The 24,221-nt window shown below is 40.8% G+C and overlaps 1 protein-coding gene and 1 pseudogene across 5 annotated transcripts in view; one reads left to right on the top strand and one right to left on the bottom strand.

Moving 5' to 3' along the window:
- Window positions 1-24,221, top strand: part of PRICKLE2 (prickle planar cell polarity protein 2) — a 351,644-nt gene that overhangs the window by 262,370 nt on the left and 65,053 nt on the right. For all 5 annotated transcript variants that reach the window (XM_009445784.5, XM_009445783.4, XM_009445785.4 and 2 more), the window contains 2 exons: window positions 20,090-20,203; window positions 23,134-23,271. In XM_009445784.5, the coding sequence (XP_009444059.1) occupies window positions 20,090-20,203; window positions 23,134-23,271 (252 nt within the window). The remainder of the gene's footprint in view (window positions 1-20,089; window positions 20,204-23,133; window positions 23,272-24,221) is intronic.
- On the bottom strand, window positions 3,500-8,813 carry LOC134809645 (thioredoxin-dependent peroxide reductase, mitochondrial-like; annotated as a pseudogene).

Below are 24,221 nucleotides of genomic sequence, written 5' to 3'. Positions count from 1 at the left end.
ATTTGTTCAAATTCTGGTTTGTATAATACGAACATTGCATACTAGCTTTCTTTTGGTGAGTAATTGCAAGACTATGCTTTTCCATTCTTTTATTTTAAGCCTTTTCTTATGGTTTTAAGTGGGACTGTGCAAGCAGCACATGATGGATATTGCATTCCTATTATTCCAAACTGATAATCCATCTTTTAATCGATGGGTATAATACATTTAAATTTATTATGATAACTTATATAATCATTCCTACCACTTTATTTTCTATTTGCTATCTTTTTTCCTCTCCTTTTTTTTGTTTTCTTGGGTTCTATTTTTTTTAATGAAGGCTTCCCAGTTTTCTTCATTTTCCTTTCCTTGGTGGAAAGCTATAGAATATATTTCTATTCTTAGAGTGATTATTCGCCATTTCTTAACATCCAGCCACACTGGATCCTTGTCTTAGTCTGTTAGCCACTTGTCTTAGTCTGTTTTGTGCCACTATAACAGAATACCTGAGACAGGGTAATTTATGAAGACCAGAAATTTATTCTCTCACAATTCCAGAGACTGAAATGTTCAGGATTAAGGCACCAGCATCTGGTGAGGGCTTTCTTGCTGCATCCTCAGGTGGTGAAAGGCGAAAGGGCAAAAGAGGGAATATATCCCCACATGGCAGAAGAGCAGAAGAGATGAACCCACTCCAGCAAGTCCTTTTTTTTTTTTTCTTTCTGAGACAAGGTTTCATTCTGTCACCTAGGCCAGAGTGCAGTGGTGCAATCACAGCTCACTGCAGCTTCAACCTCCCTGCACTCAGATGATCCTCCATCCTCCCACCTCAGCCTCCCAGGTAACTGGGACTGTAGATGCACACAACCACTCCCAGCTACTTTTTGTATTTTTTGTAGAGACAGGGTTTCATCATGTTGCCCAGGCTGGTCTCTAACACCTGGACTCAAAGGATCTTCCACCTTGTCCTCCCAGAGTGCTGAGATTACAGGTGTGAGTGACCACAACCATGCCTGGCCACAAGCCCTCTTTATGTCAGCATTAATCTATTCCAAGCAACTTCCAAAAGGTCCCATCTCCCAACACTGTTTCATTGGGGAATAAGTTTCCAACACATGAATTTGGGGGGACACATTCAGACCGTAGGGCCACTCTTCAAGAACTCCAAGCTTCCTCCCACCTTATGCCTTTGCACTTGCTGTGCTTTCCTCCTTCTTTCACTTTTAACAAGGCTCCAGTTATTCAGCATTTTTGTCTTCCTTCTTAATAGTGATCTTCTGTGACACATGTTTTAATGCCATATCTTAGATTACCCATGAAAGATTTTTCTTCCCATCTTGAGTAGCCTGCATCTCAATATACTTCTGAACCAATTCACCAGACCTTGGGTTCATATTCACTCAAGCCAAAGTAAAATATAATTTTGGGTAGTTTCTCTTTAAAACAAAATCATATGAATACTAAGAATTGTAAGATCATTTTATGTCTGTTATTTTTCACACATCTTTGCTCCCTTCACTTAACACATTAACAACGGATTCTGAAACTCCCATTTTCAAAGGTTACTTCCTAAACATGTGGTAGAAAAGTTGAGATTGGTTTTTTTTTTCTTTTCAATCCATTTTCTGCCTAGTTTCCGAAAGGGTCTGGAAGAGCTGTCAGTAGAATAACTAAAACAAGGGGAAAGCATGCTATAGGCAACAAAGAGAAAGGACATAATTATAATAGATAACCAAAACTAAAGGGCACTAGTAGAGTAAGGCAATGTTGTTGGCTAACCACCTAACAGTATCTCCAGTTTTGGATGAAGACTGTGATAGCAAGAGGATGAGCGTTGTTTTAGTCTGGATGTTGGGACTGTCAGGATGCGGAAGGGTGCCTGCCAGAACTGCTTTTTTGGGTCTGAGCCTCATTGATGCTGAGTGCTTGTCTCTCACAATTGTTGGCTAACACCTTTCGTTGCTTCTCATGCCACTCCTAGAGCAATCAGAAGACTCTGTCGTGAGCCAGGAAGAGGTACTGTATAAACGGAATTCTATAATCTGTAAAATATAACAAAGTGAATGGCCTGAGACTAATAATTCAGAAGCTATAACTTGCCCAATTATCAGTGGTGATTTATTTCCTAGGTCTTCTCAATGAAAATGCTACACACAAATGAGTTCCCAGATCATTTCATTTGTTATAGATTCTGATTGCTGGGGCCAGCATCTTCCCTGTGATCCTTGATTGTCTTATTAAAAACAGAAGGAAAGTTGCTTATGAAAGGACTTAAATGTAAGTGTAGACACACTGTCTGACTCATTTTCTCCCCATTGATTTTCACCATAATTTCAGAGAATTTACCACAGACAAACACTTGTTCCCAACACGTAATAAAAATCACTCTCGGCTGCGCAGTGGCTCACGCCTGTAATCCTGGTACTTTGGGAGGCCAAGATGGGTGGATCATGTGAGGTCAGGAGTTTGAGACCAGCCTGGCCAACATGGTGAAACCCCGTCTCTACTAAAAATACAAAAATTAGCCGGATGTGGTGGCACATGCCTGTAATCCCAGCTACTCAGGAGGCTGAGGCAGGAGAATTGCTTGGACCCAGGAGGTGGAGATTGCAGTGAGCAGAGATAGTGCCACTGCACTCCAGCCTACGTGACAGAGTGAGACTCTATTAAAAAAAAAATCATTCTCAAATTGTCAAATTTGTAGATACTGAAAGGAAAATGGTGGCTTCCAAGGGCTGAAGGGGAGGAGAATGGGAAGTGAGTGGTTAATGAGTACAGAGTTTCAGTATGGGAAGATAAAAGAAGTTCTGGAGAAGGATCGTGGTAGCGGTTGCACAACTATGTGAATGTATTTAATGCTGCTGAAAAATGGTAAAAATGCTAAATTTTATATTCTGTATATTTTACCGCAAAATAAATAAACACATACATACATAAATAACTCTCAGGAATTGGAGCAGTCCCTTCAAGGACCACATGGTCTTTGTTGAGGACGAACCTGGGCACATTAACTTCTCTTGCACAGACCAAAGGGGAAACAAATTCACCAAGCCTGAGTTAGTTCCCATAATCCTCATTATATAACATACGCACATAACATTCAAAGTATGCACATTACTCAATAATGCAGTTGATTTCTACCTTCTTTGGAGTTCAAACTGATCCATGTGGCTTTCATGATTAAGCAGCCACTCTGGCCTGTTTAGTATTTAAGGTTTTAGCAGGAATTGCAAGCTTGAAGAATGAACTGTGACTACACTGCTCATTGATTCATCAAATACATAGGACAGAGTGTAATCCTTTGACTAGTTTTGGGAGATAGTGGGGTGAAATGGATAGAGAATGAGCTTTGAAGTCAGACCTGAATTTAAATCCTGGCTCAGCCCTTTACTCCTTGATGATCAAATGGTTTATAATTTTGTTGATCCCCATTTTTCATGATTCTGTATTTGCAAATGTGCCCACTTGCCAAAATTTATTTGTAACCCCAAAATCAATACTTGCAGCAGCACTTTCATGGTCATTTGCAGACTTTACTTGTACCCTCAAAATCAATATTTGCAGCACTCTCGTCGTCATTAACAGGCATACACTGAGGAATAAAAAATTTGAATTGCCTAATGCATACATGGCCAGCTGAGGTAGAACAGCTAATTCTATGCTTTCTTATTCCAGCTCACAGACTGAATAAACAAGTGGTCTATTTAGGGCCACTTTTCTGCATCCTATGCTTTTTGTTGGTGATTTCACTGTTTAAAATAGCCCCAAGCATAGTGAAGTGCCATCTAGTGTTTCTAAAAGCAAGAAGGCTGTGATGTGCTTTATGGAGAAAATACGTATGTTAGGCCAGGCACGGTGGCTCACACTTATAATCGCAGAACTTTGGGAGGCTGAGGCAGGAGGATCACCTGAGGTAGTGAGTTCGAGTCCAGCCTGACCAACATGGAGAAATCCCATCTCTACTAAAAATACAAAATTAGCCAGGCATGGTGGTACATGCCTATAATCCCAGCTACTCTGGAGGCTGAGGCAGGAGAATCACTTGAACCCAGGAGGTGGAGGGTGTGGTGAGCCGAGATCGTGCCATTGCACTCCAGCCTGGATGACAAGAGCGAAACTCAGTCTGAAAGAAAGAGACAGAGAGCGAGAGAAAAGAAAAAGAAGAAAGAAGAAAGAAAGAAGGAAAGAAAGAAAGAAAGAAAGAAAAAGAAAGAAAGAAAGAAAGAAAGAAAGAAAGAAAGAAAGAAAGAAAGAAAGAAAGAAAGAAAGAAAGAAAATATGTATGTTAGATAATCTTCAGTCAGGCGTGAGTTATAGTGCTGTTGGGCATGAGTTATAGTGCTGTTGGCCATAAGTTAAATGTTAATGAATCAACAATACATATTAAGTAAGTTGCCCTTAAACAGAAACACACATGAAACAAGGTTATGGATTAATTGGTTAATGAAAATGTTGGGACCAGAGGCTCACAGGAACCTAACCCCATATTTCTCCTAGGAGGAATGTTTAGTATTCAGAAATTCAGTGTTTGCTGTGATTTTATAGCACATAACTGCCATGAATAAAGAGAATCACTTGTGTTTACCTTTGCAAAATGTAATATCCTGTTTACATAGTACTCTGTTCTTTCCCTGCTGTGGCAGGGATTATGGCTATTTACAAATGGTTGGTTCCTTCTTCTTCCAGGCACAAAGGGGGAATGTACTTTCTCAGTCCGTTTAAAGTTAGGCATGTCCATGAGACTTGCTTTCACCAATGAAACGTGAACAGAAGTCACATGTATCATATGCAGGAAAAAAGCTTTTCACTGCCAGTGTTCAGCTCCAACCATCCTTTTCTCTGCTGCCATCCTCATGGAGGCGTATCTCCATATGGAGCCCCCATCACCTGGGTCTCTGCCTACCTGTAGGAGGATACAGTGTGAGACAGAAATAAAATCATGGTATAGATAAGGGTTTAAGATACAGAATTTATACAGTTCAACAAGAAGACAACTCAGTTAAAAGATGACTGAAGAACTTCAATCAACATCTCTCCAAAGATGATATACGGTCGTCTGATAAGCACATGAAAAGATGTCCAACATCACTAGTCATTAATATAATGCAAATCAAAACCACAATGAGATACTGCTTCACACCTACTAAGATGGTTATAATTTTAAAAACTGGAAAATAAATGTTGGTAAGGATGTGGAGAAACTGGAATTTCTGTGCATTGCTGGTGAGAATGTAAAATGATGCAGCCACTTTGGAGCACTGTTTGGCAGTTTCTCTAAAAGCTAAACAGAATTACCATATCATCCAGTAATTCCACTCCTAGGTATATATGCAACATAATTGAAAGCAGAGATTCAAACATAATTGTACGCCAACATTCACTGAAGCATTATTCACAGTAGTGAAAAGGTAAAAACAACCCAAATTCCGTCAACAGATAAAAATGGATAAACAAAATGTGGTATATACATGCAATGAAATAATAGCCACAAGCAAAGTTCTGACACATGCTACAACAGAAATTAGCCTTGGAAACATACTAGGTGAAATAAGCAGACACAAAGGACGAATATTGCATGATTCCACTTATATGAAGTATCTAGACTAGGCAGATTCATAGAGACAGACAGTAAATTAGAGGTTACCAGGGGCTGAGGGGAGGAGAAATGGGGAATTATTATTTATTTGGTGTAGAGTTTCTGTTTAACATGATGAAAAAGTTTTGTGTTGAGATAGTGGTGATGATTGCATAATATTGTGAATGCTCCCAGTGCCACTGAATTGTACACTTAAAAATGGTTAAAATGAGGCCAGGCATGGTGGCTCATGTCTATAATCCCACCACTTTGGGAGGCTGAGGCAAGTGGATCGCCTGAGGTCAGGAGTTCGAGACCAGCCTGGCCAACATGGTGAGACCCTGTCTCTATTAAAAATACAAAAAACTAGCCAGGTGTGGTGGTGAGTGCCTGTAATCCCAGCTACTCGGGAGGCTGAGGCAGGAGAATCACTTGAACCCGGGAGACGGAGGTTGCAGTGAGCCGAGATCACGCCATTGCATTCCAGCCTGGGCAACAAGAGTGAAACTCTGTCTCAAAAAAAAAAAAAAAAAGGTTAAAATGGCAAATCTTGTAATGTGTATACCGCAATAAAAAATTTTAATTAAAAAACACTGCAGTACGAAACTAGTGATATTTCGGTGGTGTTTGAGATATTATGTCATACTCTAGCTCATCCAAACCAAACCTTGTTTCCTGTCGGTTTCTCTAAAGTGGCATAATATAGGCCCTTTAGGGTTTTATGGCTATATGCAAACTATAACCCGCAGGCCAAGATATTACCTTCACTGATCTTTTGGCGTTTTGGAACAGGAAAGACTGAATTCTCACAATTGTTTTTATGATTCATTTGAAACTTAGTGGGCAAGGCAAGTTACTCAGGCTGAAAGTAGCCGTGGTAATCAGAAATATATCCTTTGTAATGTATAAGTGAGTTCCTTCATTTTCATATTTTCTGGTCACTTCTCAATCATGTATTTAATGTGCAGAAATGAAACTGCCTTAAATGAACTGACTTGAAACAAAGGTTACCTGTATTCTAAAATGTGTTTCCAACAATGTCCTGTGATCAGTAAGCTCCAGTCTCTTGCAAAAAGAATTCTTTCTTTGCATTATAGCATGTGTCATTATGAATCACTTTGGACACTTGAAAACTTGAATTGGTCCTAGAATTTCCTTCTGTCTTTGCTTTCTAAACTTTATTCAAACTGGCTTTGCATAACCCTGTGAAACTAATAGTAATAGAGGAGGGTAATGGACTAATTATGTTATATGTGAAGTGCAGAATCAAAAACAATGATTTAAAATGCACAGAAAAGATACCATGTAGGACACTCCTAAGGACTCCACATAAGAAACAGGTAACTCAAAATTCAGATATTCTTTGGAGACAGATTGCTAGGTGTCACCCAGTTTTAGCATCTCCTCCTTTCCTACTAACGGAACCTGATTGTATTCTGGGCAGCAGTATGCCCTACTAAGGACCCTGTTTCCTAGCTTCCCTTGCAGCTAGTCCTATTCAAGGAATTATAAATAGGAGGTTAGTACTTCTAGTAAAACTCTTTAAATGTTGTTGATCCATGTGCCTCTTACCCTTACGCACCTTCTTACCTCGAACGTGAATGTGATGGTTGAGACTCCAGTAGCCATTTTGCAAGTTTGAGCATAGATGTCACTAACACATAGATGATGAGTACAGAAAGACAGGAAGAGCCTAGATGCTTCATGGTTTTTATAAAATGCCAAACCAGTCCTAGGCCACTATTCTCAGGTCATGATTACTAGCAGCCCAAAGCAATTATAATTTCTAGTTTTGTTGTTATTTTTAATAATAATAAAACTAATCTGACAGTTATGTACAGCCTTATAGTTCACAGTGTATTTTCATTCTTTTGTCACTTTATTTTAAAATATGTTTATTTTTATTACATTTTATATTGAACACCAGCAAAGAAAATAATTGTAATAATTTCAAAATGTAATACCTGGATTCAATAAATATCCTGTATAATCAATTATACCAGTCAATATCTAGAAATGTGTGTAGATGTAATGAACAAAATGACTAAACTATAAATCTAAGGGAACTTAAAACTGTGATCTTTGTTAACTTAAAAAAATTCAGTTTCATATGAAGAAATTCAAGAAGAAAATTTCGGGACCCTTGATCAGAAGCTTGCAGTGCTTGTTGTACTACTTTGGTGTAGACAAATATTCAAATAAGGCCAAGAAAGAAGAGTGTTTCCATTGAAGACACGATCTAAGAAATAGGTGAACTAGTGTTCTGTAGAAACTAACTAGCTAGCCATCAAGATATTTCCACTAAAGACTCTTTACACTAACAACTAACCATGTTTAAAAAAACCTTAGCCAGTATTACAAAAACAAAACATTTAGAGTAGTGTTCATGAATACAAGCATAATAGGTTCCCTTGCCTTCTACAAAAATAATCATCTTTGAAATGCTAAAAGCAGGTTCCAACTGGGGTTCCTCTCTGTGATGAGAAGGTGCAGATACACATGGGGTGATCCACTGATTTACCTTCTCAAAGTATTCTTTGGAAACAGTTAGATTTGACTGATTGTAGGAGACTCTAGTGTCCAGTTTGCTGGGCAGACTTCTCCGTGGGTTTTTTTTACAAACTGGAATGCCTTTACCAAGCAGAGGGTGTCTTCCACGTTTTAGCCCACTGGGAGGTCACTGACACTCAAATGCTTGATAAATTCATGGAGTCAATTATGAAGACTCCTCCTAGTGCAAACCAGGACCTTCTAACAGCACACCATAGTCTCAGGAAATGTGTTTAATTAAATCTGAGAAAAGTGTGATGTTCATGTGGCCCAAACCACCATTCTTTCTTGGTATATTTATCCAAGCAAGATGGCTAAAGTGGGAATCCACTAAGACTGCAACAACTTCACAGTTCACATTGTAAAATTGATTCTTTATCACTAAAAGCAAGAAATTGTTGTCGACACACAAAGGTGAAATCCAAAGGATAGAAGAAAAGCACCAAACATTTCCCCTCATTATCATCAAGGCTTAGATCTTTGAACTCTCCATTGACAAAGGCTGTACCTTTAAAATAGAGTGACAGCAAGTGCATGGTATGAGGAAACTTGTGCCAAAGGTGAATTCTGCTCAACCAGAATCAGACCACAATATGTTTGTCAAGCATGTTTTCCCCAGAAGCCACAGGCCTAAGGACTGCAGAGACAGGATGGTGCGCACATGTCGGTCAACCGAAGCCAGGGACAACCTTCCCACAGCGGCCACCATCTTCAGTGCATGCAGGAGCCACCTTTTCATCACTTTAAATCCTCACAATAACTCTATGAGATGAATACAATTATTCTAGTCCTAGAGATAAGGACACTGAAGCCCAGAGAAGGTAGTTAACTTGGCCAAGTATTGCACGCTTAAAATTTGTCATGGTTAGGACTCAAACATTCAACATCAAATGCAGTTTCTTTCTCCTATACTGTAGGTAAATATTAACTCAGTTGATACTGGAGTAGCTATTCCCAAAGTGGAGAATCTTTTTTTTCTCTATTAAGTAAGAATCACTGACCTACTAGAACACAGTTTGATAACAACGTACTAGCATAAAAAAGGAGTTTTATTAAGGTTTGGGCGGGGGTTTTGTTGTTGTTTTTCTTCTTCATGGGGAACTACACTATGTTTAACTCACATCCTCTTTACTTTGAGAAAACAAAACACCTGCTGATACATAAATAATTGTGAGTGTTCATCAGTTCTTATTATTCCTGGGAGTTTAGAAAGGAAACAGGAGGGAGAAAAGAAAAGGGTAGTTTAGAGAAAGGGCAAAATTCTGGAGATTTGGAAAAGGCTGGGAGACAGAAGAGCTGTGACTATTCTGAAGTATGTGTCAGCTGAGATAGACAACTTGGCTTAATGTGTGATTTGCTGGGACTGTTGAAGACAGAGTTGGGCAACAGATAAGTTGTCGTCATACTCTTTGAAGTGCTCTTTAGCTGTTTAATCTCATTTACAGCTCTTCTACTGCTCTTTTTACTTTTTAAAAGAGAATTTGCCAAGGATACTGGCCATTTAAGCTTCTGACAGAATGCTAGAGCCGGCCTCATACTGCCTTGCAAGAGCCAATTGGTCAGTTTTCAGGAATTTTGTAAATGCATTGTTAAATACAGCCATTATGAAAGTTTAATTATATAAACTTATAATTAAATAAATTATATTTTTTAAAGATGATAAATACTTGAAATTCATCACTTCCTAATTAATTTATCCTATTCCACTGTTATCTATGTTCTTGAGACTGTTTTGCCTATTATATCTGTATAGTGGGAGTACTGTGTGATGGTATGCTATGTATAGCTCTTCCCAATTCCACATCCGATGACATCACATTGGTAGCTTGAATGTGGGATTCATAGTGGGATCACATATCCTATGGAAATTGGCAAATGCTACAAATCAGTACCTAACTTATTTTTTATTGAATCTTTGTAGTGTTTTTGTCTACCTCTTATGGCTTTTGCATTATTTTAACTTTGTATTGTAGTCATTTATCTACTTGTCTTATACCCTCTGCCAAATATAACCTCTTTCCACCTAGGGGTGGTTTCCCATTCATGTGTGTGTTCTTTCCCCACAAGCACTCAACAGTTGCTTACACTTGCATATCACAGATAACAGAATAGCACAGACTGGGTGGCTTAAACAACAGAAATTTATTTTCTCACAGTTCTGGAGTCCAAAAGCTCAAGATCAAGGTGTCAGCAGGGTTGATTTCTGGTGAGGCTTTTCTTCCTGGCTTGCAGATGGCCTTTTCTCTGTGCATGCTCCTGGTTATCTCTTCCTCTTCTTACAAGGACACCAGTCTTATTGAATAGGGCCCCAGCCTTATGACCTCATTTAATCTTAATTACCTCCTTAAAGGCCCTATCTATAAATATAGTCACACATAGGGGTTAGGGATTTGATATGTGAATCACAGGGGGTACACAATTCTGTTTATAACATAGACATTTATGAATTATGCATTAGACTGCTTCATAGCCAAGAAATATAGAGCCTTCAGCCTGTGCCTCTCTCTTTGTTAGTTACACGATATCATTTGAGCCTCTTATTAATGCTTCAAGGTAGATATTATTGTCCCCAATTTACAGATGGAGATATTAACTTTCTACAAGAGATAAAATAACTTGCCCAACTACATGCAGATGGTAAGTGTTACATCCATTATTGGAACCCAAACAATCTGACTGCAGAGTCCAAACAGGTTACCCCTATAAGAAACTGCCATCCTGCTTTTTTCATACTTATGTATGTGTGTATTTTATCTAAAGGCAGTATTGAAACTGTTGTCAAATGAAGTTAGCAACTGTTGGGGAATTTTTAATAGGGCATATACGCAAATGCGTAGACAATCTGCAAAGGGTGTTTTGATAAAATTGGGATGAGGGAGTCTATTTAAGTGTAGCTTAAGTAGAAAATGTTCAAACCCCAAGTTCTTCCATTTCTGCAACCTTTTCTTTAACACAAGATAAAATAAATGTCAGATAATGCTCCAAACTAAATGGAATGTATTTTCTAACAAAACATTGAAGTTTAATATTCTAAATAAAATAATAAACAGGCTTGGAAAGAGTGGGCATGTGAGAACTAACAGGCATAGGAGCAAAGCAACTCATGTGATTCTGAATTATGGTACCGGCTTAGGGCATAACATAATTATTTTCCTTAGTTTGTTCAAACGAAGTTAACTCAACTTGAAAGAAATTCTCTGGCTTCAAATACAAATGGGTGTCGCTTTTGTCACTTCCTCTGAAATAAACAGTACATTGACAGTTATTCTATGCATCCTTTACTTAGCATCTCCACCCACCCCACAGCACTAATCTTTGGTGAAAAAGCAAATGCTTTGATGGAATGAAAGAGAAGCTTAATGAGTTTTACTCTGTTTCCTCTTGAAATCTCACTTGTTTATTCTCTTGCTGTATGTGTCTGTCTAGATCCTCTAATAACCCAGACAGCTAGAAAGGTAAGGTTTGAATACAGCATGCATCCATTCAACAAACACTTATTGAGTATCTGGCATGTGCCAGACCCTCTTCTGGGGGTATACAGCAAACACAGTCCTAAGTACTCACATTCTAGAGGGAAGAGAAAGTCAACAAACAAATGGATCATTTGTCAACAACTGATAAGTTCTTTGACAAAAAGCAGATGAAGAGTTTATCAGTTTCAGCACTGTTGGCATTTTGATGGGGATCTTTTGCTGTTGGGGCTGACCCATGTACTGTAGGAAGTTTGGCAGCGTCCCTGGCCTCTACCCACTATATATGCCAAAGCGGCTCCCTCCCCAAGTTGCAATAACAAAAAATGTCTGTAGACATTGTCAAATATCTCTTGGGGGGTATTATTGCCCCCATTTGAGAAGTACTGGGTTGGAAGATAAGGGATAGAGGTGCTAATTTATTAGGATAGTCAAGGAAGGCAGCCAAGGTGGCCATTGAGCAAAGACTGGAAGAAAGGAGGATGACACCATGTAAATATCTGGGGGAATAACTTTTCAGGCCGAGGGAATGGCTGGTGTAAAGGCCATGAGGTGAAAGGAACAGCAAGGAGGTCATTGTGAGCAAAAGACCTGAACAAAAGGAATATGGTAAGAGACAGAGTCAGCCAGGTTGTAAGGAGGGGACGGGTCACGGTGCTATAGTGAAGACTTTGGCTTTGCATTATAGAGGCATGGGAGATAATCCAGGGTTGTTGTTTTGGGGGGTGTTGAGTTTTTTTGTTTTGTACTGTTTTGTTTTGTTTTTTTGAGATAGAATCTCACTCTGTCACCCAGGCTGGAGGGCAGTGGCGCATTCGCCACTCACTGCAGCCTCAACCTCCCAGACTCAAGTGATCCTCCCAGCTCAGCCTCCAGAGTAGCTGAGACCACAGGTGTGCACCACCACAGCCAGGCTGTTTTTTTTTTTTTTTTTTAATGTTTCTAGAGGCATGGTCTACCTTTGTTTCCCAGGCCAGTCTCGAACTCCTGGGCTCAAGCAATCATCCTGCCTTAGCCTCCCAAAGTGCTGGGATTGCAGGTATGAGCTACTGCACCCAGACCATCCAGGGTTTTGAGCAGAGCAGTGACACACCCTGGTTTATATTCCAATGGAGTTGTTATTGCTGCTGAATAGAGACTCGACTGCAGAGGCACAAAGGTGAAAGCCGGGTCCAGAAGCAGCCACAGCAGTAGCTCAGGCGAGCACTTAGTCATAGCTAGACTGGTCCTGCAGGGGTGGTGGAAAATGACTGGATTCTGGATATGTTTTGAACCGACATCCAACAAGAATCACTGTTGAATTAGACATCAAGTGTGAACAAAAGAAAGGAGTCTTTGAAAGATTCTTCTTTGAAAATACTGCAAATGAGCTTTTATTTCTGATTTTGATCCTAATCCTAGGGGAGTTCAACATGATGGAGACATTGTTTAGGCATTAGGCATTAGACTGTTGTTTCCTAAATTGCTTCCTGAGTAAACCAATTAAAATTATAATGTGGGTCTCCAGGAGAAAAGGGAAGGAGCCAAACTTGGTACAATTTCACCTCTTGAATGCCACTTAATGGCACTTTTCTCCTATTGCTTGGGTAATGAAATTCTGGCAAATAGGGGCAAAATGAACACAGGGGCCCTCATGAGCAGCCCATCCCTATTTACTCACAGCTGTAATGCTACCTGATGGTCCTCCAGGTCCCCATTTGGGAACCACTGTGTACTTTTTTAAAGACCACCACGTGCAGCAAATTCAGGCAGCATCTTTCCCTTCTCTGTACAACCTGCCTTCTGAGATGCTCAGGTGCATTTTAGATATTACCTCCCCGAATTGAGGTAGATTAAACAAGGTTCCAAGCTTCTCAAACTGCAGGTGAGGGGGAACATGAAATAAAGGATCAGTGTTCGAATTAGTCCCTGGGTTAAGTTGGATTTTACAAAACCTTCCAAATGTATCAGCTCATGTCTGAGATTACACTTCAGGAGGGTTGGCCTTTACCTTGTGGTTGTGTTTGCCTTTTCCTTAAACTAGTGTTTCTCCTGGCGTGGTCTGAGGTGTTAAGAGTGCATAGTTCTGGCCTCCTTTTCAGACCCAGAGGGATGAAAATGGCAATCGTCTTTAATAAAGGCCTCAGATGATTCTAAAGTATGCTACTGTTTGAAAACCACTGCTGTATCATTTAGGAATTGCATTCACTTCCTAGCAACAGAGACTGTAAATAAAGAAATAGCTTATTTCTCTCACTCAGAAGTTCGGAGAAAGGCAATCCAGGGTTAGTCTGGTGGCTCCATGGTATAAAAATTTTTTTAATTTTTTGAAGTCCAGGCTCATAACTTTCTGTCCTACTGTCCTCAGGTTACAGCTTCCATTCCCATTTGTAAGGTTACTTCATGACACAAGATGGCTGCTGGAGCTCTAGCCATTGTGTTTACATTCCAGACAGGAAGCAGGAAGAAGGGGGAATGGGCAAAAAAAGGTCTTGGCTAACAACTGTCTAGCCTCCTTTAAAAGAGCTTCCCAGAAGTCACACCCTTCCGTGTCATTGGCCAGAATGTGTAAGGCCACATGTAGCTACTAAGGAGCTGCAGAAATATTATTCTTAGCTGAGTATATTGATGCTCTCAGTCAAATGAGGGTATTTTTAAGGAAGAAAAAAAAAATGGATATGGCTGGGAAAACTCTGCCACAACTCTCTTACCATCATGCCATGGTGTTGTGGAAAGACTGTGTAATTTGGAGATTTTTCACTTACTGTCTGTTCATTTTGGCTTTATTTGGGAGCTGTGTGTTGGTTATGTTCTGGAGAATACCAAAGGAAAATGTGTTCATCGTTTCTGTGGTCAGCCATGCAGACCTGTTGGGAATCTACTGTATCTGGGTATGATTTGGTTTTTTCTTCCTTCTTTCCCATCCATCTGCCAGTCTCTTCAGTCTCTTTTTTTCTTGATAAAGGAGAACAGAAGGAGAGGATGGGGAAGTCAAGCTCAAAGGTGGCTCTCTCACTTTGTAACTATGTGATATTCAATCTGATGAGTATGAAATACCCACCTCCAGAGTGTGCAGAAGGTTTATGAAATACTGTGTATAAAAACGCTTCAAGCCTTAGGGTCACTCAGTAAGTCAATAGTTCGATGACCGCTTCCTTCATTCAGATCAGGCTTGTCCAACCCGTGGTCCACAGGCTGCATGCGGCCCAGGATGGCTTTGAATGCGGCCCAACAGAAATGCATAAACTTTCTTAAAACATTATGAGATTTTTTTTGCAATTTTTAAAAGCTCATCAGCTATCATTAGTGTTAGTGTATTTTATGTGTGGCTCAAGACAATTCTTCTTCCAGTGTGGCCCAGGGAAGCCAAAATATTGGGCCCCCTCCCCATCTAGATGGTGAAGAACAATTGATTCTGAAATCGGCCAAGAAAGTCTAACTTCTCCTTTGTGGGTTCCTGCTCTAAGAAAATAAGGATGCTTTTGATAAGGAAAATGTTGCCACCCAAAAATGTGAGCACTTTGCCCTTAGGATTTCTTGTTCTTGCCAGAGCCGGTGGAATCCCCTGCTGAATCATATATCTAGGTGTGGAAGGAGACACCTGAAAAATTGGGTGAGGTCCAACAAGTTCTCTTCCCTTTTCTGGGCTTCCTAGATCTCTTGAAGAAAGTGGGAATCCTACCATTTGCCTGGCAACTGCATAATGTTGGTTGTTGTGGGAAAACGGTAGAAAGCTCTAAAACTCACGAAGTGTGTTCCCTGGACTAACAGCAGGACCTGAAGAGGAGTCAGAAATGCAAATGTCCCCATCCCAGGCCTACTAAATTAGAAATCTGTGTTTTAACAGGCCTGCCAGGTGATTCTGATGCAAGCTATAGTTTGAGAACCAGTGCTCTAATTAAAGTGCTTTGCACACTTCTTTATAAAAAAAAAAAATCAGCTTACTTTTTGTACACTTTTCTCCCAAATGCAGAGTCATTGCTTCTCCAGCCTCCATCTTTCTGCCCAGGCAGAAATGCTGTCAAACGTGCAGTTCCTTCCAACAAGCCTCATCTTTCCAGCTGGGCGAGGCTTCGCTTTGTAGACTTTATATGCGCACTGACTAAAGCGCTTGCGATCTGTCTGACACACACTGAAGTTGCTGCCAAACCTTTCCTGTTGCAGAGTTACACCTTAAATAGCCTTCGGCTATTTCATTTTCATAAGCCAGTTTATTGTGTTCAAAATGCTTTTGTTTAGGGGAAAGTTACCTAGTATGATTTCACCTGGGGTGGAATCACAGGGCACCTTTATCTGGGAATGTCTAAATGGAGCAAAGTCTTTAGCACATTCAACAGACATGCTTTTGAATAAATATGTTCAATACACACAGAATGAAAAATACAGTTATCAGCATAATGGGTAATAGCTTGGTAATGATCATCATTGACAAAATTCTATTGGATTTGCTTATTTACTCCAAAAAATGAACAAGTGAAACATGTTTGGACTAAAATGAACAATCTGCAGGATTTTCAGGGATTGTGCCAAATTTAATTTTTGTAGTGCCAGAAAGTATACTCAGTATTTTCCCATTACCCTTGGTTCACTTGATGTTTGTTTTGGGCCATACAGTAGTTTCATTGTGGAGAATGCCAGAGGAAAATGCAGGCAGCATTCCTGTATCCAGCCAAAGAATTCAGGAGAGCTGTTTCTCCCTCCCTCCCATCCATCTGTTAATCCCCTTTGCTCAATGAAAAATTTGCAAAGTCCAGCATCTAAACACCAGGAGGCGACACAAAGCTAACATTTAGAGGGATGCGTTTTTCTCCTGGACTTCAATGGACTTTGAAGAGGATTGGAAGTCCTGAAAGGACTAACTCATTCTCCTTCCTCAGAGCAAGCCACATCACCTACCATGTGATATGGGAGTGATTTGGTAGGTTGTTAATTAATATTAACTTATTTATTTTAGAAATGGGGCATCTTGCTACCTAGGTAAGTTCTTAAGTCATCCATCAAATTATTAGTTACCTTGTGAGAAGATATTCTAGCATATTCTATATTTGAGGAATTACTGGAATAATTTTGAGTGGTTATCAGTAGGCTTGAATTATAAAAGTTGACAAAAGATGTCCAGGAAAGATAGAGCTGTGTTCCCAAAGAGTAGTCACTACCTCTGTTGACTTCAGAATTCAGTCTTTAGGATGGATCTCAGCACACCAAGGGACTTATTTACTCCTAAGTTTCTCCAGAGTCCTCCATCACTGCTGGCTGCACCTTCACTCAGTCATGTCATGTTGGGATTCATTTATTCTCCAGTTTTCAAAGTATTGAATGTCTTTAATCTCATTTCTGGGTGTGGACGCTGCCCAAGACAGGGTAATCAGGGTCCTTCTCTGGGGAATTTGGAATTGAGAAAAGCGAGTCACTCTAGGACAGACTCTTGAAGTGATGCTGTGCAAACTCAAGTGCTGTGGGAAACCTTAACCTTTGAGAAGGTGAGAAGCAGATCTGCAGGAAGAGAAGAGAGCAGAGGTAAGAGGACACTGGGCTCAGAGAGAACAGAAACTTGGTACAATCACCTTCCAGTGGCATATTCTGTTTCCTCATGAGACCCTTTTATATACATGGCTAAGTTTCTAAAAACAAAAACAAAACAAAACACACACACACACACACACACACACACACACACACACACACACCCCTTTATAACAGTTTGCCATTTTTCCCCTGAAGTCAAACTAGCTTTAATACCATTGTATTCCTTGCATCCTATTTTTCTTGCTTTGACTAATATAAGTGGCTTCAGGGTTTGGTCTCACTCTACAAGCCAGCAGTGTTGCTGCCCATTCAAAAGTGGGCCTGATGGGGTGGCTCACACCCGTAATCCCAGCACTTTGGAAGGCCAAGGCAGGAGAATAGCTTGAGCCCAGGAGTTCAAGACCAACTTGGTCAACATAGCAAGACCCTGTCTCTCCAAAATATTTTAAAAATTAGCCAGGCATGGTGGCATGCGCTGGTAGTTCCTGCTACTCTGAGGTGGGAAGAGTGCTTAAGCCCAGGAGGTCAAGGCTACAGTGAGCCATGATCGCGCCACTGTACTCCAGCCTGGGTGGCAGAGCAAGACCTAGTCCAGGAAGCATCTGGATTGTTCCATTTAGAGTAGGCCAGGCTTGATAGTATGACTATTGTCATGTATTCGTGTTATTTATTTTTATTAAGAGCCACATGCTTGTGCCTACACTCTCATTTAATCATCACAGTCTTATGATGAGTATTTTGAACAGCCACATAACTTGCTCAGGAACCCAGAGATGGGAAACAACAGAGCCTTGACTCGGGGTCCAGATCTACCGGCCATGCCCTAGAGGGTGCAGGGAAGATTCCAACTTGGGCCAGCCTTAGACAGTATCAGAAAGGGCTTGGATCAAAGTACCAGTTAAGAAGGGCTCTCAGGCCTGACTGTGCTCTAGGCAATGGACAGGGCGTATGTGAGTAATTAGAGGTGGTTAAGAGGAGGGTCGATGGAACCGCAACTAGACTCTGCATTTTCAAGCATCCATAGTAATTCATCTCATATTAGCAATTGTCCCTAATGTTCCATAACGACAATGGAAGTTGGGAGAATGACAAAGTAATGATGGAACAAGGCCTTTCTACAAGCAATCTTCTGACTTGGGAGTCAGAAGCCCATTCCCCAAGACATGAGACTGGGCGTGCTTTTTTATACCTGGCCTTTGTCTGATGAGGCATATGGCACAGGGACTTTTCTGAGGATGGAATGCTGTGCAAGTCTCTAATAGGCAAATTGCCAGCTTCTAATCCCAAACTAACTAGTGATCTGGGCTTTTACTTCTTCTCAGAGTACTGGTCAACAGTGGGCTGTCTTCAGAACCCGGCATCATTCATTCCTGCCCCTGGGCATAGCTCTCTGCCAGCTGCCTATAGGGAGGGGCTTATACAGACCCTGCCTTTGGAAATCTAGCTAGTCTAGGACAAGAATTCTTTTTATAGTTGCCTCTGGGATTTGATTAAAAGGATGATAGGCACATGATGGTTAATGGTTACCATCATTAGTTATGAAAATAAAGATAGCTTTCACATTTTTTAAGGCCTTGTCATTAAAAAGCCTTTTCACCCCGTCTTCTAACATTTATGACTTAGTTTCTGGAGATCAAAGTAGACAGAGCTTTCGCACCTCTTCACCCCAGCATTCCCAAAACATGTGTTCATACCCACGGCTCCCTAAATGCAAAGGAATTAGACCAAGTTTAGACCAAGTTTGTAGAATGTAACATATTTTTTTTTTTCATTTTTGTTTTTTTTTTTTTTGAGAAAGAGTCTCGCTCTGTTGCCCAGGCTGTGGTGTGTTCAAGCAATTCTCCTGTCTTAGCCTCCTGAGTAGCTGGGATTACAGGCATGCACCACCAGGCCAGGCTAATTTTTGTACTTTTAGTAGAGGCGGGGTTTCACTGTGTTGGCCAGGCTGGTCTCAAACTGCCGCCTTCAGGTGGTTCTCCCGCCTGCCTCAGCCCCCCAAGGTGCTGGGATTTCAGGTGTGAGCCACCATGCCTGGCCAAATATGATGACTTTCAGAGCCCTCAGTCTTCCATCTTCTCCATTTGTTAAATGAATGCCTTGTTTTGCAAGAGGTGGTCATGTTGTTAAATAAGAGATACTTGAGAGTATTTTCCATGATGTCATCTGGGCTTGTGGGATTTTTTTTTTTTTTTTTTTTTTTTTGCCTCTCCTATATAATAACATACCTTCTGTATTAGCCAGTTTTTTCTTTCTCTAGTTTTGCATGTAGCTGAATGGTGGAATGTCTGTTTTCTTTTCTCAGGCAAAATTAGCTGCTTGGTGCTTTCCCCAGTTGTTGTTAGGGTTGAATGAGCCTCATAAAGTACAAGAATATGTCCTAACAGTCGTAAACAGGAATGTTGTGGGATGTGCAAAAATCCTCATGTTAGTGACAATTTTTAATTACATGCTCTGCATCCCAGATTTAGTGAGTCTATTTCTGATGGATGTCAGCTGCTGCCTGCCTTACAAAAGTCTCGAAACCTGGAGGGCTTTAAATGTAGGTGGAGGCTGAGGTACCTAGGGGTTTGCCGAGTGCCAAAGACTGGCTTAAACTCCATTGCCGAGGCAGGTGCTGACATATCCCTTTGGCTAGGGAGGCACGTCACATGCTGGAGACTAACAGAGAAAATGGTAAAGCCAGCTTTCAGGGGAGTCTGCCGAGAAAGCCCTACCCTCTGGTTCACCAGCATGTCTACTGAATTCTCTTGTTTCTAGGAAAATTTACTGGCTTTATTTTTCCCTCACAGAGTGAGGGAAAAATCCCAGATATGGATGATTTGCCTGACTCTTGCTTTAAGGATGAATTTCTCTGCTTACCATAGGAAACTCATCTGCTGTTGACTTTCATAAAGAGTCAGGACTGCAGAAGTCAGTTACATCCTGCTGGGGGAATCATCTTCCCAGTAAGTGGGAATAGGCACATGGTTTGAGTAATGGGCAAGTCATCTATATGCTTTCTGTCCTTCAGGTACACCAGTACTATAGCTGTCTCCCAGAAGAGAAAGTCCCTTATGTCAACAGTCCTGGAGAGAAACTGCGAATCAAGCAGCTACTACACCAGCTGCCGCCACATGACAATGAGGTAAGGGGCTAGAGGGGGCTTATGCAGAATTTTCTTAGTGCCTTCTATGAATTGTTACCTTTTTCATAATCTGCCACCAATGAGGTAGCCGAAGAAGAACTCTGGCAATTTATTTTAGGTTTTAGCTTCCTTAATTACAGCCAAAATAAACTGGCCAACAATTTACTTCTAGAGAGTATTACTAAAAAAGCAGAATCTCATTATAAACTGGATTGGCCTCTATGCCTGGCACTACTAGCTATTTGGGGGTAGCCAGGGAGCACTAAAATTCAAAAGCTATGATTCCAAGTTTTCTTACTTGAAGAATATGCCATGTGGGTTGCCTGTGTATTTTGGAGAGATGACTGAGATCCCCTGGACCACTTCAAGTCCTACAAAAGCTTTGTGACTCTCCTGAATTTTCAGCATCATTTCATATTAAATGAGTGTGCAAGTTTTCCACACTACACTGCGGGAGAATTACACGTCCAGATTTGTAGCTTCGAATGTCTGTGTTTTTGTCATGGTGAAGTCTGACTTGCCGAGGTTGTTCTTTGTACTCTTGAAAGTGTGGACTAGCAGACTGTCCTTTTTTCTGAACCCAGAAACATGGCACTGTAAGCGGGCATCTCGTATCCTTGAAATCTGATTGCTCATAAAGAGAAATTTGTAAACATGGTTTTAAAAGATCATTATGCTGGAAGGGAAATCAGTTTACATGCTAGAAATTCATTTTTAGGTATCTGGTTTTTAAAAATAGTAATCCTATGGAACTGAACTGTCTACTTGACTCTGACTGCATTTAAAACAAAAATGTAATTTTTAATTGATAGGAGAAATAACCCCCTTAGAGAGCTGGACACCAGCTTTCTACCAACTCTCCAACCCAGGAGCTGGATCCCAGCAGCTCCGTCCCAGGGGAAATGAGTGCTTTTCAGTCTTATTTTCCCACATTAGAATGAAAGGGGATCATTTGAGAGCCTCAAAAATAAATTTGAGTAAGCAGGACAAAAACTTTAAAACTGAAGCAGTTCCCTAGAAAGAGAGCTATGATCCTCTTTACTGCTCCTTATTTCAGACATCATAAAGCAAATATAAATAATGCTTTCTCCTTTAAAATTGAGAGCAAGCATTGTAACCTGATGCCTGGTTAACTAATTTGGAAGTGAAAATGCGAGTTTTTACAAGCAGGAAGGGTGTGCCTTCCTTTGAAAGCATGTCCCTAAAATGTCAATGGTGTAACCATATATTCTGGGCTGTTCAGGTCACTGCAGTTCTCTCTGGGACGTTTACATGAAGACTTTTTTTTTTTTTTTTAACTCTTTTTATTTGACAGAGAGAAGGGATTGGCTCTTCTCTGATTTTAGTGGTTTGTTGTGTTTATGGTTAACTGTGCTTTTATGAAAAGAGACACCATTCAGATTACAATGTCCCATTGGTAGGAATTGTGTGTGTGTGTGACCCAGTGGGCAGATTTAGCCTATTTGAAATGGCTCTTTTGAAGACAAAGGGTGATTGTGATTCTAAAGTAAATATTTGACCATTTTCTTTTTTGCATAGATAAGACAATTTTGATATCCACAGCTGTCCTGGTTTTCAAATTAGGATGTGACAGTCCTAGTTCAAAGGTTTCCCTCTAACCATCTGTGTAACAAATCATCCAAGCAACTCACTTAACCTTTCTGATGTCCAGATTACTCCAAAGTATAACAGGAGATGGGATTAGGACCGTGTTTCCCAAAGTGTGGTATATACATGATTCTGAGTGTTATGTGGACATGGCAGTAAATGAAACGAAACCACATACTGAGAGAGTTACTGTCTTTTAAGTTGTATTGTATTCCTTGTGATAGAGTAGTTGAATAATCAAGGAGGAAATTTCAATTTAGTGCTAGCAGGTGTCTCATATCTCTCTAACTCACGCTGGCCTCCACTTTTAAGTAGGAGCATCAGGGATCTCTGTTTTAGGATTTCCTGCAAGCAAAGTGACCAGCTAGAATCTAACAACATGGTTCTGTTCCCAGTCTATTTAGGTTGCTTCTGGGTTTTTTTGTTTGTTTGTTTGTTTTTGTTTTTGTTTTTACAAGTGATATTGGTTTTCCATTTATAGTTATAATATACTTTCTTTTGAAATAAATGCATCCAAGTTTCCAAAAAACTGAGTCAGTATTAAAAACAGCATTGAGTAAATAACAGTGCAAGAATATAGCACAATTCCCAAGGTGTGCATAAGTAAGGGGAGATACTGGATTCAAATTATCTTTAATGTTCCGCCTTTAATTCTCTGAGTTTCTATATTTAACAAGAAGGAAAATGTCTCTTGCAAGTCGACTCAACTGAAGCCTAGCAGGCAGCTTGTTCCTCTCTCTACAAAGATAAACATGCAGAGACTTTTGTGCAGCATCACAGATGCCTGGTCCAACTCCTCAGGCTCACACCTTTGTTTCCCTGTTTTTCCAAAATGAGACGGGAGAACAGAAGCTGTCAGCACGTGGACACCTGCTCTGGCTCACTGACTTAGAGTCATTCTTGGTGTCAAGGATCACTTGCATGGGCACATGGAGATGAAAGTATCAGGTTCCTGCAGTTTGGAAGAAGGAGAACTTCTCAGCTCTTTCCTGGCAGCTGAGCCACCCCAGATGATTTGATCTTAACATGGTGAGCAGAGTGAGGCAGTCAGGATAAGGAGCAGGCACCTTTAGCCTGCCCAAGGCTTGGGATCCAGAATTCAGAGCCTTTGGTAAGCTCTTTTGGCTGTCCGCAATCTTAGTAGAGACTCACCTTAGTAGAGACTCACCTTAAATCTCTCCAAGGCTGTTGTGGTTAAAGTTCAGGAGAGGGCTATAAAACCAAATGAGAGTGTATTTAACGAGAAAACTCAGAGTCATGGGCTTCAGAAATCTTAAGGAGCAAGGGTGACTTTTTCCATGCCATTGTCTGTGTCTATTCAGGTTCGATATTGCAACTCCCTGGATGAGGAAGAGAAGAGGGAGCTGAAGCTTTTCAGCAGCCAGAGGAAACGCGAAAACTTGGGCCGTGGGAATGTCAGGCCTTTCCCAGTCACCATGACAGGAGCTATTTGTGAACAGGTAAGCATGGATTCAGGGGAGTGAAGAGGCATTGTTCTGGCATCTTTTCACCCATTCATTCATCCAACAATTGTTTTACTGAGTGCCTGCTATGTGCCTGAGATACAGTAGTGAACAAAAGACGGGAAAGTTTCATCTTGCCCTTCTAAGGAGTTGGATTCTAGGGGAGGAAGTCAGACAATATATGTAATCAACAAAATAGAAAAAAATACAGCAAGGAAGGAGACTTGAATGTACTGGAAGTGTGGGGAGGCTGCAGTTTTAAGGAAGGTTGATGGGGAAGACCCCACTTAGAAGATCTGAGCAAAGATGTGCACAGATGTGCAAGAGGGAGAGAGTCTTGCAGATTTTAGGGCAGAGGGAATGCTAAGGCAGAAGGAATGACCGGTTTAGAGGCCCTAAGACAGGAGGGTGTCTATTATGTTCAACAGTGAGTTAGCCAATGGGCTGGGGCAGAGGGAGTGAAGGGAGATAATTCAGATAAAGTCAGAGTTCTGGGTGAGCCATTGGAAGAATTGAGCAGAGCAATGGCATGATGGATTTATGTTTTAAAAAGAGACCTTTAGAAAATGGAGTTGGCTTGGGCCATGGGTCAGCCTCCCTCCCAGGATCATCCCAGAACGAGAGCCATTTAAAGGGGAGGTAAATTATCTTCTCCTGAGAATTGAGAGTTCCTTATTGAAGTGCATGAAGCCTTTCCCAGTCATGTTGACAGGAGCTATTTGTGAACAGGTGAGAGTGGGTTCAGGGGAGTGAAGAGGCATTCTCCCTGGGACCTCACTGCGTTCAAGATTCTGGATTTCCTGTCTCCTCTGCTCCTGTTGAGTGCTCAGGGTGTGGTGAAGAAGAGTTGTAGAGACTGCAGGGTGGGAACACACCTTGCCCCACCTCTCAGCTGCCACAGGCTTTCCAGTGCTGATCGTCATTCTTGGTACTTCTCTAAGTCCTAC

This window comes from Pan troglodytes, chromosome 2 (genome assembly GCF_028858775.2).
Source record: "Pan troglodytes isolate AG18354 chromosome 2, NHGRI_mPanTro3-v2.0_pri, whole genome shotgun sequence".
In the NCBI taxonomy this organism is placed as follows: Eukaryota; Metazoa; Chordata; class Mammalia; order Primates; family Hominidae; genus Pan; species Pan troglodytes.
The sequence above is the reverse complement of the archived record's forward strand: the minus strand, read 5'-3'. Positions and strand labels throughout refer to the sequence as shown.